Below are 14,600 nucleotides of genomic sequence, written 5' to 3' on the forward strand. Positions count from 1 at the left end.
AAAGGACAGGAAAAGGTTATTTATCACAAAGCAGGCCAAGGAGCAGGAATGCAGCAGGGGTGACATGGGCTCTGGCCACCCCGCTGGGGCCGTGTCCGGTGGCAGCTTGGGGTCAGAGCCGCCAGCCCAGTGCTCTGCGTCCCCATGGTTTGCCTGGGGCTGGGCTATGTGCTGTGCCACCAGCCAGGACAGCAGCCTGATGTTTCTCTTGCTTCTTCCAGTGTAATCGGGGTGCTGGAGGAGTGACAGTCTCCTCGGAGCGAACCAGGCTGGGGGGATGGAGGTTTAAAATAAGAGCTGCTGCCCCTCAGCACTCTGTGTAGCTCTGGGAGCTGTTGGTTCTGAGGTCAGAAAGCTGCAGGAATGGGGTGTTTGTGTGTGCAGGTGGAAGTGTGTGTGTGTAATGTGATGGAGGCTCAAGAGAAGGGGCTTCTGCAGTGCAGGGGATGGGCACTGGGTGCTGGTGGTGCTCCTGCTGCTGGTCCCCACCAGGGCACATCCTGCACTGAGGTCTCAGGGATGCTGTGAGCACACCTCTGGCATCCAGAGAGGTTCTGCAGCCTCCCCCCACCGCCCCACATCACCTTCCCCTGATTAGAGCCTCGGAACAAACCTCCTAATGCCTTTCCCAAGCTCTCGCCCCCACACTTTTGCCTTATAAATCACTGTAATTAAAGTGTTTGGAAAATGCTCCGGGAGCCCAGACAAGCATCCCCACATGCTCCACACCCAGCTCAGCAAGCCTGACTTCCTGCTGTGCCGGCCTCGGGCTGCATCCCTTCCCTTCCCTCCCAATGCCTGGCGGCACAGAGAGGGGATGGTTCCCAGTCTGCGCCCGCCTGGTGCTCTGGGATGGGTAGGACACGGTCACAGCTTCCCCATCAGCTGCACCACGCAGGAACCACTCCCAGCCCATCCTGAAGCAACGTGCGAGGAGTTGTGCTTCTGTCTCACACAGGATGGTCCCTGGAGGCTGCAGGAGTGCTGCTGTTCAGCGTCCATGGAACGTGAATTTTTCACAGTGATCCCCCGCAGTGCAGATCAAAGTGATTGTGCAAGAGGAAGAAGCAAAGGGAAGGAATAAGGCAGAGAGCCACGGGGAGCATTCAGCCCTGGGAAAGCCGTGGGGCAGTTTGCTGACCCCAACTGGTGTTCCTGACCCCAGGGCAGAGTGCGATGTCCCAGGGCTGTTCACTTGCTGAGCCCACCTGCAGTGCTGGGGTCTGGGCACTGGCCATGCAGGGCTGCAGGCGTAGCTGGGCCATTAAAGTTCCTCCATTCTCATGTCCATTCCTCTTGCCTTTTTGGAGCAGCAATATCTGCAGCTTCTGCTCTCACCCCCTATGCACCTGTTGCTGGTTGCCGTGCCTCACACCTCCTTAGATCCCCACGGGTGCTCCCAGCCTTAATCCACTGCTCCAGGTCCCTGCCCAGGAGCACATCCCTGGCTGTGCTCACCTGGAACCACTGTGCCCATGCCAGGGAGTTCTGAGTCACCCGGACTTTCCTGTTCTGTTCCCAAGGGCCCCACTGCCAGCACTGCCAGTCAGCACTGGGATGCTGCAGGCTCCCAAAACACCCAGCTCTGCCTCCTGCTGCTGCTTTTCCTTTTGTAACAGGAAGGTTCAGCAGCCTTGCTTGCTGTGCAGGCAGAGCAGCCCCTGCTTATGCACTGTGTGTATTTTTCACCTTTAAATGAAAGCAACCGAACTGTCTGAAGTTGCCTCCCGACTCTTCTCGTGTTGCCAAGAAATGATTGACGCATGGAATGGAGCAGTGGGTGCAGAGGAATTTGGCAGCAGCCCAGCCCAGAGATGCACAAAGGACACTGCTGATTCCGCTCAGGTTTTTGGAGCACCCTGGGAACAAGCTGTCCCACGCGGGGCGGTGGCAGGATCTCAGCCTGGGGATGGGGCAGTGGCTGTTTTTTGGGAGGAGGGGGTTTGCAGGATGGGCTGAGGACATCCAGCTTCTGCCAGTGCCTTTCTGGGCTTTTTTCACCATTGCTTTGTAATGAAGGGAATCTTGAGCATGACTGCAAATATCACATACCTGCGTGTTCTGATGTATGTGTGTGCATGAAGCTGCAGCCCAGGGGTTTTTGTCTTGGATTGCCTGGACAGGATCCCCCCCTTGGCAAGCACTGAGAGCTGCACAGAGCTAGCATCCATCCCTGTGCTCCTGACACTCACATGTGCTCAGAGAGGCACCAGTGGCAGATGGAAAGGGCAATTTGTGAAGCTTCCGTAGGCTTATTAAAATATCATTGTGAAAAGGCGACGTAAGTACCTGAGCAGAAAAGATTTGTTCCATTAACCAGAGACTTCTGAGTCGTGTTTCCTCTTCCTTGTGCCTCCTTCCCATAGGGGTACAACAGCTATTTATTATCACGTGCAGGAAAATAAAGCCCCAGCTCTTGGAGGATGTGTTGGGTTCTCGCGGGAGCGCAATGCGCTGCATCTGACGGCGGCGCTGACGCAGGACAAGGCAGCATGCCTGCTGCTGGATGCCTGGCACATTCCTTCAAATAATGCCAAATGAGCAGCATTATCCTGAGAGCAGCGCAGCCTGAACCTTGTTTGTGTGGCCATGGCAAGTGTGGGCTGGAATACAGCTCGGGCCATTATCATGTAATGAACACAACAATTACTCTGTAAGGGGGAGAAAGGGTTAGGGCCAGATAGAGCCTTAAGAATAAAGGCTTGTTTGGAAGAATTATTCACTGGATCCCTGCTGTAGGTGGACGGCAGCAGATTAGAAGGAAACATTATCTCTCAGGGCAAGTTCAGAAGGACAAATGAAGCCAAACTGGCACGGGCTGAGAGTCTCAATACATTATTCTCTCTGCTCTACAAATCTGTGAGAACAAAGTGCTCAGTGTAAATGCTCACCAGGGCCTTTTCTTCCCCTGCAGGACCACAAAAGTTCAGCATGAGACGAAGGGCCACGTGTTGGCTATTAGTCCACTACAAAGAGCATTTGAGGCTAGAATTTAGAGGCTCATAAAAACATTATTGTCTGCATCCTGGGACATTTGTTTGCTGGGGCAACACGGGGCTGAAAAAATGTGACCCCCGTGCAGCTGTGTGCTTCATCGTGTCCGTCACACACTGGGCACCTAAGGGCCACCTCAGGCCAGATCCACGTCCCCAGTGAGAACACCTGGCCTGGACCTGTCCTCTCCCACAGCACCTCTGTAAGGAAGCAAAGAGCTCTGCCCTATGCCTGCAATCACAGCTGTAACCACAGCTGCTGCTTTGGGGCTCTGTTCTGTCCTCTCTGGAGGTGAGGGTGGGTTTTTGTCCCAGTGAGCACTTGGCCTGGTGGCATTTCTTGGGGCAAGATGTTGCACCTTGTCTGCAGGCTTTCCATGCTACATGGAGCCAGGCATAGGACACGCGTGGCACCCTGCAGCCCATATCTGATGCTCCTGGCTGGAGTTTGGGTTTTCACCAGGCCAGGAAGGATGTTTATGCCAAGTGAAAATGGCAAAGACTGGAGAGGTCCTTCTGTGTCATGATTTTATCAATGGCATCATTCCCTCTGCACTTCTCTGCCATCACTGCAGCTCAGAGTGGCGAAACTCAGAGCACAGTTTCAGGGAGCATCTCTGCAGAGAGGATGAGGACTGGGCAGGACCATGTCAGAGCTGTCCCAGGACAGTTTCATGAGATGGGATGCAGGCAGCAGCTGTGGTCCAGGACCACCTGCATCCCCCGGATGGGTCCAGCCCTGTGCACAACACTAACTCCAACTGCACTGCAAGGAGGAATGCCAGCTTTCAGAGGGCTAAAGAAAGTGGAATATATTATCCACTGACAAAGTCAGCGTAAATATTAAAGAGGCTGCAAGGGGAAATGTCTCTGGTGATGTCTTTTCAGGCATGGGGGGAGAAAATCTGTCTGAGGGCTCTATTGAGGGCTATGGCCAAAAGGCAGAGGGAAGCAATGCTTTGAACTCGTTCAAAGCCACAGGTCAGCGCCTTCCTGGGACTGCTGCTGCCCACCACCCCTCGGAGCCAGCAGAAAGGTCACTGCAGCAAACCCACCATTTCAATAAAAGAAAGCGAATCCCAGAGAGAGCTGCTTGAGAATGAAAGGCATCAAACAGGAAGATGGATGTGGCACGACCGGGGGCAGGAAACTCATCCTATCATTGAGAGAAGGCTTCAGCAGTGTGAGATGCACTGGGGAGGGCTGAGCTCCATGCTCAGGGACTCCTGGGTGCTCCTGCACTGGGTGGGAAGAGGGGGTCAGAAGAGAAGCTGTGATTGATGGAGGTGAGCAAACATTGTGCAGTGTTATGTAATGAGGCTCTGTTGAAACTGCGCAGGAAAAGTCGCCTCGCGCCAATAAATCAGGCGGCGGCCGCGGAGGAGCAGATGTGAATCACACCTTGCTTCATATGCCCCGCAGTGTTTTCACTTATTGTTCCAGTTTTAAAGATTAATGGCACTCAGAGATGAGTATTATCTACGCTTCCATTCCGTACTCGTTATCAGAAGGGCTCCTTTCAGCACAATTAATGCGGATCAAGTTTTCCGAGTGGAGGAATGTCCTGCAGCCGTCACCCACCTCCCTCATGCTTTGACCCCATGGCAGAGACAAGCAGGCTGGGAATATAGGATCAGCCCCCCCTTGCAGAGCAGGCTGCTGGCCAGCTCAGTAGCAATGCCCACAATCACAGTGGGTGCCACCCATAGGGTGACCCCCACCAGGACACACAGAGGTGCACCAAGGCAGCGAGACAGCTCAGAGATGCAGGAATTCCCATCTCTGTCCTTAAAACAGGAGAAAAAAAGATGTTCACATCCCTCCCCGTGGCCCTGGGTAGAGCAAAGCCAGGTGTTGGTATTTGCCAGCCCTATCAGCCAGAGCTGCAGAAACCTGTGAGCCCCTGCCATGGGTGCTACAGCAGACAGCTTGATATCTGGAGCTCAGGCTCTCCCACCTGGCTTACCAGGGGTGCCAGACCATGCTCAGGATTGTGTGCACACCAAGGGGCAGCCTGCAGTGCACCGGGGGGCAGTGGGATCTCTCCCCTTCTCAGCTGCAGAGGCCCAGGGAGAGCAGTGCTGAGCTCCCTGCTACATGAGATCAAGCTGTGATCACTTCTATCACGAAGATAAACTGGCCATTGTTGCCAAAAATAAATGTTAGTGTTCCAAATCCACACTTCAATAGCACCAGCTCATTAGAGATGCATATCATTTGGCTCCAGTCCCACACCTTCCAGCTCGTTATAAATATGCAGTTGCTGCTGGCTCTACCCCAATCATCTCTGCAATCAGAGCTTTTAATTAGGTTAATTAAATTGTATCAAACCTCGCAGGGACGCAGTTCACTGATGCTGATGAGGCAGCCAAAACAGACCTTAACTCTAGCTCTAATGAAGGCCCTGCTGCAGCTAATGACAATGCATAATAAATTAGAGCTTCCCTAGAAAGGTGCATCAGGGCTTGTGCTTCAGTAAATGATGATCTATATGCACTAACTTACTGTTTCAGTCTTTGGTATGCCAAGCCAGGGATGTCTGGGAATATGCTTTCACCAAATAATGGGCTCCTTCCTCAGAGCTCACCTTCCTGCTCTCGAGGCACCAAAAGCTGCTGGGATAGAAATCCAGCAAATATTTGCTGTTTTCAACTTGGCCTGCTCTGATGATGCTCATCTCCCAACAGAGGTATTTATTTGGCCAAAACCCTCTGTAATTGAATTTGAATTGAATTGGGCAGGAGTGATGTCTGGAGGGAGAGGGGGGAGGGGGGAATGTATGCAGGTGTTGGGGCAATGCTCAGACTTGGGGGGAGGAGCAGTCATGTCCTGGTGGGCTGGGAGCCTGTGGAGTAGAGCTGGAGGCCAGCTGTGCAGAGCAGCAATTAGTGCCTCCTGATTTACATCCTGCTCTTTCAACTCCCCGCTGTGCTGAGCAGTGAGGAGCTCTGCCACCCTTCTCTCCTCAGTGCCCTTGGGCTGCTCATCTTGGCTGAACCCCACATGAGGACAATGGGCTTTGGGGTTGGCTGTGCCCCCATATCTCTGCCATGGGGAGCACTGGGACATCAGCACCTGGAGAAGAGCCTCCCAGTACCTGGGCACTGAGGTAGGTGATGCTGCACTGACTGGTGGGTGCTGGGGTGGGATCTCCTTGCTGATAGCACACAGAAGATGGAAGCACCAGGATCTGACCACTGTGACTGCTACAGACTCATTAAAAGCCCTCAGGCATGCTGGCTTCTGGTTCTGAGCGGGGCAAGGTGTCCCACTGTGCTGCCCTCCAGGCCAGTTTGGAACCCAAAAATGAGGTCTGAAGGAAGCAGTTCTCAAAGCTGAAGGGTTGGTAGTGGCCCTCCTGCTGCTAACAAACCGTTACAGTTGCCTAGAGATAATCCTACAAGTGTTTTAATGTAGCCTGCTATTAACTTTTATAGACAGCCATTACCAATTGAGTTCTTCAGCTTGAACAAGGAATTACATGAAATTATTAAATGGCACAATATTACTCTGAGTCACCTGAAACCCGAGCTGAATCTGTGGGGTATTTTGATATCTGTATCTTGCAAGCTGCAGGGAATCTCCTTGCTAAAGAACCTGTTGGTTCAGCCTTTTGATACTGTAATTATTGCAGGCAGAAAATTGCTGCAGGCAGTCCTGGTCCTATGGGGATCCCATCAGTGGGGCCCTTCAGATCTCCCACTGTGGTTGGGTGGGCAGTGGGTTCATGTCTGGGGTTGGCTCTCCCCAGGCTCTTGCAGAAGGATTTCACTGCTTGGGGTGAGGGCTTGAGGCATCAACAAGGGCGAGGTTTGGGGGATGAGCTGCAGGGAGGGGTTTGGTTCCTTGCAGGGATGGAGCTGTCTGCTGGCATGCACAGCTGTCCTGCAACCCTCATCACAAAGGATGTTTTTGCTTCAATCTCTTTTATCAAGAGGCTTTTCCAGAACCTCCTAGAAAACTTGATTTCCAGCCCAGATTTGTTTCTGGGCAGCTTGTGTGCACTTTTATTGGTGACAGCTCTTCTCTCTGCCATCAGCACATACATGCAAGGCTTCCCAAGAAATTTGTACTGCCTTTATCTTTCTTGGCTGAAGGAGCAGGTCCTCAGTCCCATCTGCAAGGCTCCCTGCTGCCCTTCTGTATCTGAGCAGCTCTTTCATCCATCCCAGTGGGAATTCATCTTGCTTAAATCTGGATGACCTGTTTCCCTTTGGTGAGACTTCCCTGGTGTCCCAGCAGAAAGCAGCTGAGAATAAGTACAGCTTTTGCACTGCATGCCCTGTACAGAGAGCACAGAGCTGTTGTCTCCATCAAAAGCTCATAACACTTGTGTGCTTGGGAGGAGAGCTGTGGCTATGGCACCCACCTTAGGATCTTCCATAGCGAGCAGCAGTGACAGTACAAAGCCTTACAGCTACCCACTACATCCCATAATATCTCACCCCTTTGCTGGGGAGCAATGGCTGTCTTCCAGGGATTGATCACTTGTGCCCATTGCAGCACTCAATCTACCAAAGGGCTCAGAGGCACTCAGAGCACCAACTTGTAGGCTCTTGTTCAGGTTGCTGCTTTCAGTTCCTGCCAGGCAGCACCTCTTTCCTGCCTTCCCCATCCTCTTCAGCAACTCTCAATGGAGATAAAATATTTATTCTTACAAATCTCAGTCCGGTCAGTGTGCTGGGACCTCGATGTGCTTCTCCAACACAATTATAAAGTCCCAGAATATATAGCTGACACTTACAGCTTGCTTCTTTCTACCGTGCTTTTCATCCCTTTTCTTACATGTCTCTGAGTACTGCTAACCTAAACTTTCAAAGTTCAGAAATTACACTGCTCAAATCCTCAGGTTTAGTAAAAATCTCTGCCAAAGAAGCAAAGCCTGCCCCTACTGCAGCCTTGAAGCCAAGAAACCTTTGTAGCAATAGAGAAGGGCCGTGCGCTGCTGCTGCCCTCTGCCGGCCCCGACCTCGTTTCCTATCGGAGAGGAGAGGAGAGTTTTCCCCGTATTTTATTTTTTCCCCCTGGTTTTTGGATGGGAGATTTTCATTACGCCATCAATAGCGAATTAGCAAAACTTCTTGTTGCACTGGAAAAGTCTTCGTTGCTTTTAAGGGCAAAGCACAGCCCCTCCCTTCATGCTTCCCAGAGGAAAAACAATATTGCAGAGCTCTTGCTAGATTTGGAACTTTTGCAATGGCAGAAATAACAACCAAAGCTGCACTTCAGCACCTAAAAAAAGTTATGTTTGAGCCTATATGAGAAAACTGAATGGGATGGGCTTGGGAAGAGCATCATCTTTTTTTTTTTAACTACCTTGGCATAGGCATATGCTTACTATTGGCAGCTGTATTCCAAGCAAAGAGATAAGAAAAGGAATGTTTACGCCCAGGCTCTCCTACTTGCCTGAACTGCTCCAGGGCACTCAGTGATATGTCTTCATTGTTCTCAGTTGAAACCCCCTCCCAACTACCAACGCTGCAACCAGCATAACATAAACAGCACAAACTTTTGTCCTACATTTGCCTTTTGGATCGCCTGTCCTTGTTTGTGAATCTCAGTATTGCCTCTCTGTTCACACTTGTTAGTTGCACTGGCAGTTCGGTTACGTGGGCACTGCTCTGTTGTAAGGCACAGGGTAAAAGAAGCACAGCTACACCTACATATGTAGGCACATTCTGTAGCTCTTCTCAGCTACAGAAACAGCATTTCTCTGTTCTATGGAGTGAAGCATTCCTCTGCTTCCAGTGCCATTCCAGAAGAGTCCTTGCTAAGGCTGCATTGCAGAATTCAGGTGCTGTTGTTAGCTGATGTCTTTCACCTCTCAAATTTCAAAGTGCAGATAGATAAAGCAGAAGAGGAAAATAAGAAAGATGCAGGGCAAAAATAGTCATTAGGAAGATCAGGATTCAACTTGAACCTGTTTGAAAACTTAGCTAAAAAGAACTGCTCTGAAGTCTGATGGTTTAGGCACTGCAGTGGTCCAAAATCTTAAACAGAAACTGTTCCAGCATTTGTTACTCTGCGTGCATCTCCCAGTCTCTTTATTCTGACCTTGATTTCACAAGGATGGTTTATGGTGTGTATTACTAGGACAGACAGGCACCTCTTGTGGCTTCCCACTGTAAATACCAAGAGAACAAACTCTTTGATTTATTAATCAATTAATTAGATAAAATATATTTATGGCTACAGCAGACCCGTGGTAATTTGTTTTAACCGAGTGTTAGGCTGTGATGAAAAGCAAATGGATCCTTCACCATAAGGAAAATACTCTTCCCAAACAAGGACTGTAGCAGTGGTTATTCAATGGAACGATCAACGCTTCCGCTGAAACTTGAATTTGTAAATAGCTGGGCCATTTGTTGTCTCCTTCTTCACCTTTACTTTATGAGTTTTGTCCTGGAAAAGGGGGAAAAAAACAGAGTAACTATTTTATCTGCTGTCATGTGTTTTTTTTTTTTTAACCTTGCATTATGAACTCCCTGTCTGGAGGTGACAAAGCATTAGTGAAAAATGGTCACTTTCCACTGCTTAGATTGGAATTACACTTCCATCTGTTCTTTCTGTCCTTAGTTTGTCAGGCAGAAAGTCTGTTTTGTTCAAAAGCACCAGTGAGTGCAAACATCAGTGGAGAGAGTTCTTTTTGGTCACTGGGTTAAGAACTTGGAAGCAAGAGAACTGCTTCCTTCCCTCTGCTACTTTTTAGTATTTGGGAGGTGATGACATTTTAAAGATGACTGCGTGCTCAAGAGTTGAGCCTTTGTTGTTGTTGACGTGACAAAGTTGGATTAGCAGACATCTAGTCATGTCACAGTCTGAATGCTTCTCAGAATCCTCTCCTTGCTTTCTCCATATTAAAGATAATTACATTTCCAGGTAACTGCTAAAAATAAGTCAGGGTAAAACAAGAGTGAAGAAACTCATACAGAGACAACAAGACCCAGCAACCTGAACAAAACAGCTCCAGAGAAACAGAGTTAAAGCTCTCACCAAAAGATCTTTACGTGTCTGGATTTTCTGTGCAATAACAAACATGCTCTTTTCTCGCTCAATGCGCTGCTTCAGGAGGTCATACTGATTCTTCCTTTGTTGGTCTAATTTCTGGAAGGAAAAAACAAGAAGCATTTCTAAGAACGAGGAACAAGACACTACAGTTCACAGCTGACCTATTCTGAGGCACTTGGACCTCACAAACATTTTTTACATTTCAATCATTTTAAAGAATGCTGCTTCAGTATCGTGGTTGGATTCCAGAGAACTGTTTAATATCTTGATTTTTTCAGACTAGTTTTCCAGTTAGGTCTTTATTCTTCATACTTGTTTTAATCTCCTAAATCTTAACCATAGGAAAAAAAAGAAGCAAATAAAAAGCACCACACGTTTTCTAGCTGAGATGCTGTGGAACATCATTTGGTAAGCAGTCAGAGTTTCAGTTTTACATCTCTTCTTAATTTCAATGTTGAGTGCAAAGTAACATTTAACTCCATAAGGAAAACTCACAGATGTCTTTTTTCACTCTGGATAAGTGAGAGATCAATTCCTGAAGTGCACAAAAACTGCAGAGAGGCCTCCCAAAATGCAACTTGTTTGGTCATGTTTACCCACCAGGAGCTGATGGTTTTCCCAGCATAAAAAGGTGTTACAGCAGGTGTGATTGAAGTAATTAAATTAAGGAGAACAGATCCAAACATGCTTATAATGTGACTCAGACATTTAGAGAGAAAACTTGTTCAACTGCTTTACTGACAAGCCAAACCAAGAAAGCTGGCAAGATGGAAGACACCAGAGGGTGTTTGTTATCTGACATCTGGCTCAGAAAACAACAGGTTACAAATTTACCACACGGCAGTTTAAGACAAGTTTATTTTTACCTTACACATACTGGCTTCAGCTTATAGAACTGCCCAATATCTAAACTAATTAAGGGGTGTTTCCACTGTTAAAGCCAAGTTTAGCTACTTCTAGGGCAGAGTGCTGTCATATTAAAACATCAGAATAAAAGTTGATTGTGCAAGTAATTCATCCTGAGGACTTATTACTTCTGCTAAAGTACTGTTACTGTTGGTAATACAGTACAGCCAAATAAATTTTACAAATGACTTTAATAGAAACATCTGCTTCAGGTTCAGGGATGCAGATATTTTTTTTTTTTTACAGGAGTCAAGGAAGCATCCTCATCAGGTATGTATCACTTCTTTCTGGCCCAAACTTCACAGCTCTTGGTTTATAATCCCCAGTGGACTGGGACACAACCAAACAAGTTCTCCACTTTGGTCCAGAAGATTTGACTGCAGTCTCCAGGTAAGTGATGACTAAATGACATCCACTACAGTCTTGCATCACAAAGAAAAATTCCAAGATAACAGAACAACTTTGTTCACTTATACGGTGGTTCAATGAAAGCTTCTCACTGCTTATTATATCTATTAAAAAAGTAAAGCATTAAGAAAAAAAACTACCTTTAAATGAGCAGGATCAGTAGCTCCTTTCACTGTCTCTTTCTGCAGTGTTTCAATGGTTGGTCGGTTGTAGACTCTGTCTACCAGCTCTGGAACAGTATTCAGATGAGTTGCAATATCAAACTCTTGAACTATAAATTTATAAAAAGAATTAAAAAGATTTTAGGAATAAACTCACGCAGACTTCTTGGACCAACATTCAGCAAACCTTCCAAACATGTAGCTTATGTACAGCCAGCAGCAGAGAGAGACCCAGCTAAACAGCTCCTGGAGAACAGAGGTATTCTCTAGTAATCAAAACAGATTTCCAGAGCTCCTGAAATAAAATCATCTTTTTATAATAGCTGCATAAAGCAAGCACAATACTGCCTTATAGATTTTTACACCACCTGAAACAAACTGGGGGGGAAAAAATAGGCTTTGCCAGAGATTTACATCTTACCTTCTTTCTTAGTATCAAAAAAGAACATGTGCTTGTTCGGCTGCTTCCCCTCAACATCCAGCAGATGGAGCTCTGACTTCAGCCTTTCGATTTTCTGCAGGAAACAACAGGTAAGCAGTTTTGCCAAAGATCTCTAACAAGGAGGACTGATGCCTCTTTGAAAGGAATTCCTGTTTGTTCCTCGAGCTTATGAATACCTGAACTCCTTTCTTTTTAATATTAAAAAAATGCATCTGGTTTGTGTCCTATCTTCAAGTCCTTTTCAAGTCATGGTTACCCATTTCAGTACCAATAATACTGTTGACATGTATGTGTTTAACATCTGAAATGTACACAAAGGTTTGCTGTGCTTTCTGATAATGTACAGCTTTAGCAGCTTTCTGTAGTTCCATATACAGAATTCTACTGATGTTTCCATCTTTAGTTTTCAGTATTACACAGACCAGATTTCACTAAATGTAGGCACAATATACACCACCACTCTTTAAAAAAAAAAAAAAGTAAACAGAACAATTCTAGGCAAACTCTGAGAAAATGAAGTGTATTACCTTGGCTTCTGCCACTCTTTTCATTTCCACATACTTAAGATCCTGTGTCTTCATCAGTTTCATTTGTTCAGGGGTCACTTCATCCTTTGGCTGCTGAATTACATGAACTCCATCCTAAAAAGAGTGCAGTGTGTAGATGCAGTTCTTGGTACAGAGTACTATGGGCTCTGATTTAAATTAAATAAGGCAGAACCTTTTCGTCTGTTACATCTCATTTTCTTCAAAGACTGCAATGGGCACCAAGCCCACTCTGTTGGTTTATTTACTAATTCTTAAATTAAAAACATGAACTAACTTTAAAAAAAGTGTGACTTGGTGCAGCAGTGTCATCTTACTTTAAGGCAATCTGCTTTCTCACCTTCAGCTGCGTACGGATCATTTTGAAGTAGAACTCATCAGGATTCTTATCCAGAGCTTTCTTCTGAAGCGCTCGGAGGGCATTTTGCTTCTTGTGATAGTCCCTGGGAGGAAGGCAGAGCAGCACAGAGTTCCCCTGAGCCCACATTCCCTGACAGGAGGCACAGTGATGCAGAGCTGCCGTGTGTTGGGCTGCTCAGTTTGGTCCAAATCCGAGGGATCATAGAATGGCTGGAAAGGACCCCAAGGATCACCAAGTTCCAACCCCCTGCCATAGTCAGGTCCACCAACCTTCAGATCTGGTACTAGAGCAGGCTGCCCAGGGCTCCATCCAGTCTGGTCTTGAATACCCCCAGGGATGGAGCATCCATAGACTCTCTAGGCTTCCTGTTCCAGCTCCTCACCACTCTCTCTGTAAAGAACTTCCCCCTGCATCCAATATAAACCTTCCATCCACAAGCTTAAAACCACTCCTTGTCCTATTGCTACCTATCTGAGTTAAAAGCTGATTCCCTTCTTTTTTATCATTCTCTTTTAAATACTGTGAGGCTGCGATGAGGCCTCCCCACAGCCTTCTCTTCTCCAGGCTGAACAAGCCCAGCTCCCTCAGCTGTCACAGAATGGCTGGGGTTGGAAGGGACCTCAAGGATCACAAATCTCCAACCTCCTGCCACATGCAGGGCCACCAACCTCCACATTTCACACCAGCCCAGGCTGCCCAGGGCCCCAACCAACCTGGTCTTGAACACCTCCAGGGATGGATGGGGCATCCACAGCCTCTCTGGGCAGCTGTTCCAGCACCTCACCACTCTCTCTGTAAAGAACTTCCCCCTGACATCCAACCTCAATCTCCCCTCCCTCAACTTCAAACCATTTCCCCTTGTCCTGCTGTTATCTCCCCTTTCCAAGAGTTGGTTCCCCTCCTGTCTGTAGGCCCCCTTTAGGTACTGAAAGGCTGCAATGAGCTCACCCCTCAGCCTTCTTTTCTCCAGGCTGAACAAGCCCAGCTCCCTCAGCCTGTCCTCGTGGTGGAGGTGCTCCAGCCCCCTGTCCTTACAATGGAAATACTCCAGAGCTCTGATCATCCTCTGGACCCCCTCCAACAGCTCCAGCACAGAGATAAAGCCGTTCAGCTCGCACCCCCCGCTCCCCGACTCACTGTGCCCGCAGCCGGTAGTCCTGCTTCTTCTCCAGCAGCCCCAGCTTCTTCCTGCAGGCGGGCTGCGGGGACAGGCAGGGAAGAAGGTGAAGCAAAGGACCGAAATCGCACCGAGGTCCCGCGATCCGTCCGGGAATCCCCGATGCCGCTCACCCACCTGTGCCCGCTCGCGGTGCTGCCGCTGCCTCGATTTGGCAGCTTTCCTGAAGGCGGCCGACATCGCGACAGGGCGCGATACGGCACAGCACAGCCGCGTGCGGAGCGACGATCTCACCGCGCCGAGGGGCGGGGCCTGAGTGCGTGACGTCATCACGTCGACGCAGCGTGGTCACGTCGCCGCGGCGTCATCACGCTGACGCAACGTCATCACGCCGTCTCCATGGCGACAGCGGCGCTCATCCCGCGCTCTGCTGCCGCCCTCGGCTCGAGCGGTTTGCTCTCTCCGTGCCTCCTCCGCCGCCCGCACCGGGGCTGAACCCAACCTCGTCCCGAGGCTCGGTCGTTTCCCCTTACGCTAAGCCGCGGCCCGGCCCGTAGTTCTCCGTCCCATCACCGGGCAGAGGCCGTTCCCGCTCCCGTTGTGCGCCATGAAGGCCCCGCAGCGCCGTGCCCGTGGGGAACCGGAGCTCCAGGCGGCAC

The 14,600-nt window shown here is 48.8% G+C and overlaps 1 protein-coding gene across 1 annotated transcript; it reads right to left on the reverse strand.

Moving 5' to 3' along the window:
- Positions 1-9,116: 9,116 nt before the first annotated feature.
- Positions 9,117-14,402, reverse strand: UTP11 (UTP11 small subunit processome component). The gene is made up of 8 exons (XM_031594911.2): positions 14,119-14,402; positions 13,962-14,023; positions 12,804-12,906; positions 12,446-12,559; positions 11,898-11,991; positions 11,456-11,586; positions 9,987-10,097; positions 9,117-9,395 (listed from the first exon to the last, which is right to left on the reverse strand). Exons 1-8 carry the CDS (start codon positions 14,269-14,271, stop codon positions 9,312-9,314), a joined length of 852 nt encoding a protein of 283 aa, XP_031450771.1. The 5' UTR covers positions 14,272-14,402; the 3' UTR covers positions 9,117-9,311.
- Between the last annotated feature and the right edge of the window lie 198 nt (positions 14,403-14,600).

This window comes from Phasianus colchicus, chromosome 24 (assembly GCF_987193195.1).
Source record: "Phasianus colchicus chromosome 24, bPhaCol1.hap1.1, whole genome shotgun sequence".
In the NCBI taxonomy this organism is placed as follows: Eukaryota; Metazoa; Chordata; class Aves; order Galliformes; family Phasianidae; genus Phasianus; species Phasianus colchicus.

Excerpts from the sequence above, each read along its gene's own strand:
- UTP11 (XM_031594911.2), bottom strand. The coding sequence starts at position 14,271 with ATGACGTCACGCACTCAGGCCCCGCCCCTCGGCGCGGTGAGATCGTCG. Across the intron at positions 12,560-12,803 it reads TGATCCGTACGCAGCTGAAG|GATGGAGTTCATGTAATTCA; the intron begins GTGAGAAAGCAG and ends CACTCTTTTTAG. Across the intron at positions 11,992-12,445 it reads AAAGAGTGGCAGAAGCCAAG|AAAATCGAAAGGCTGAAGTC; the intron begins GTAATACACTTC and ends TGTTTCCTGCAG.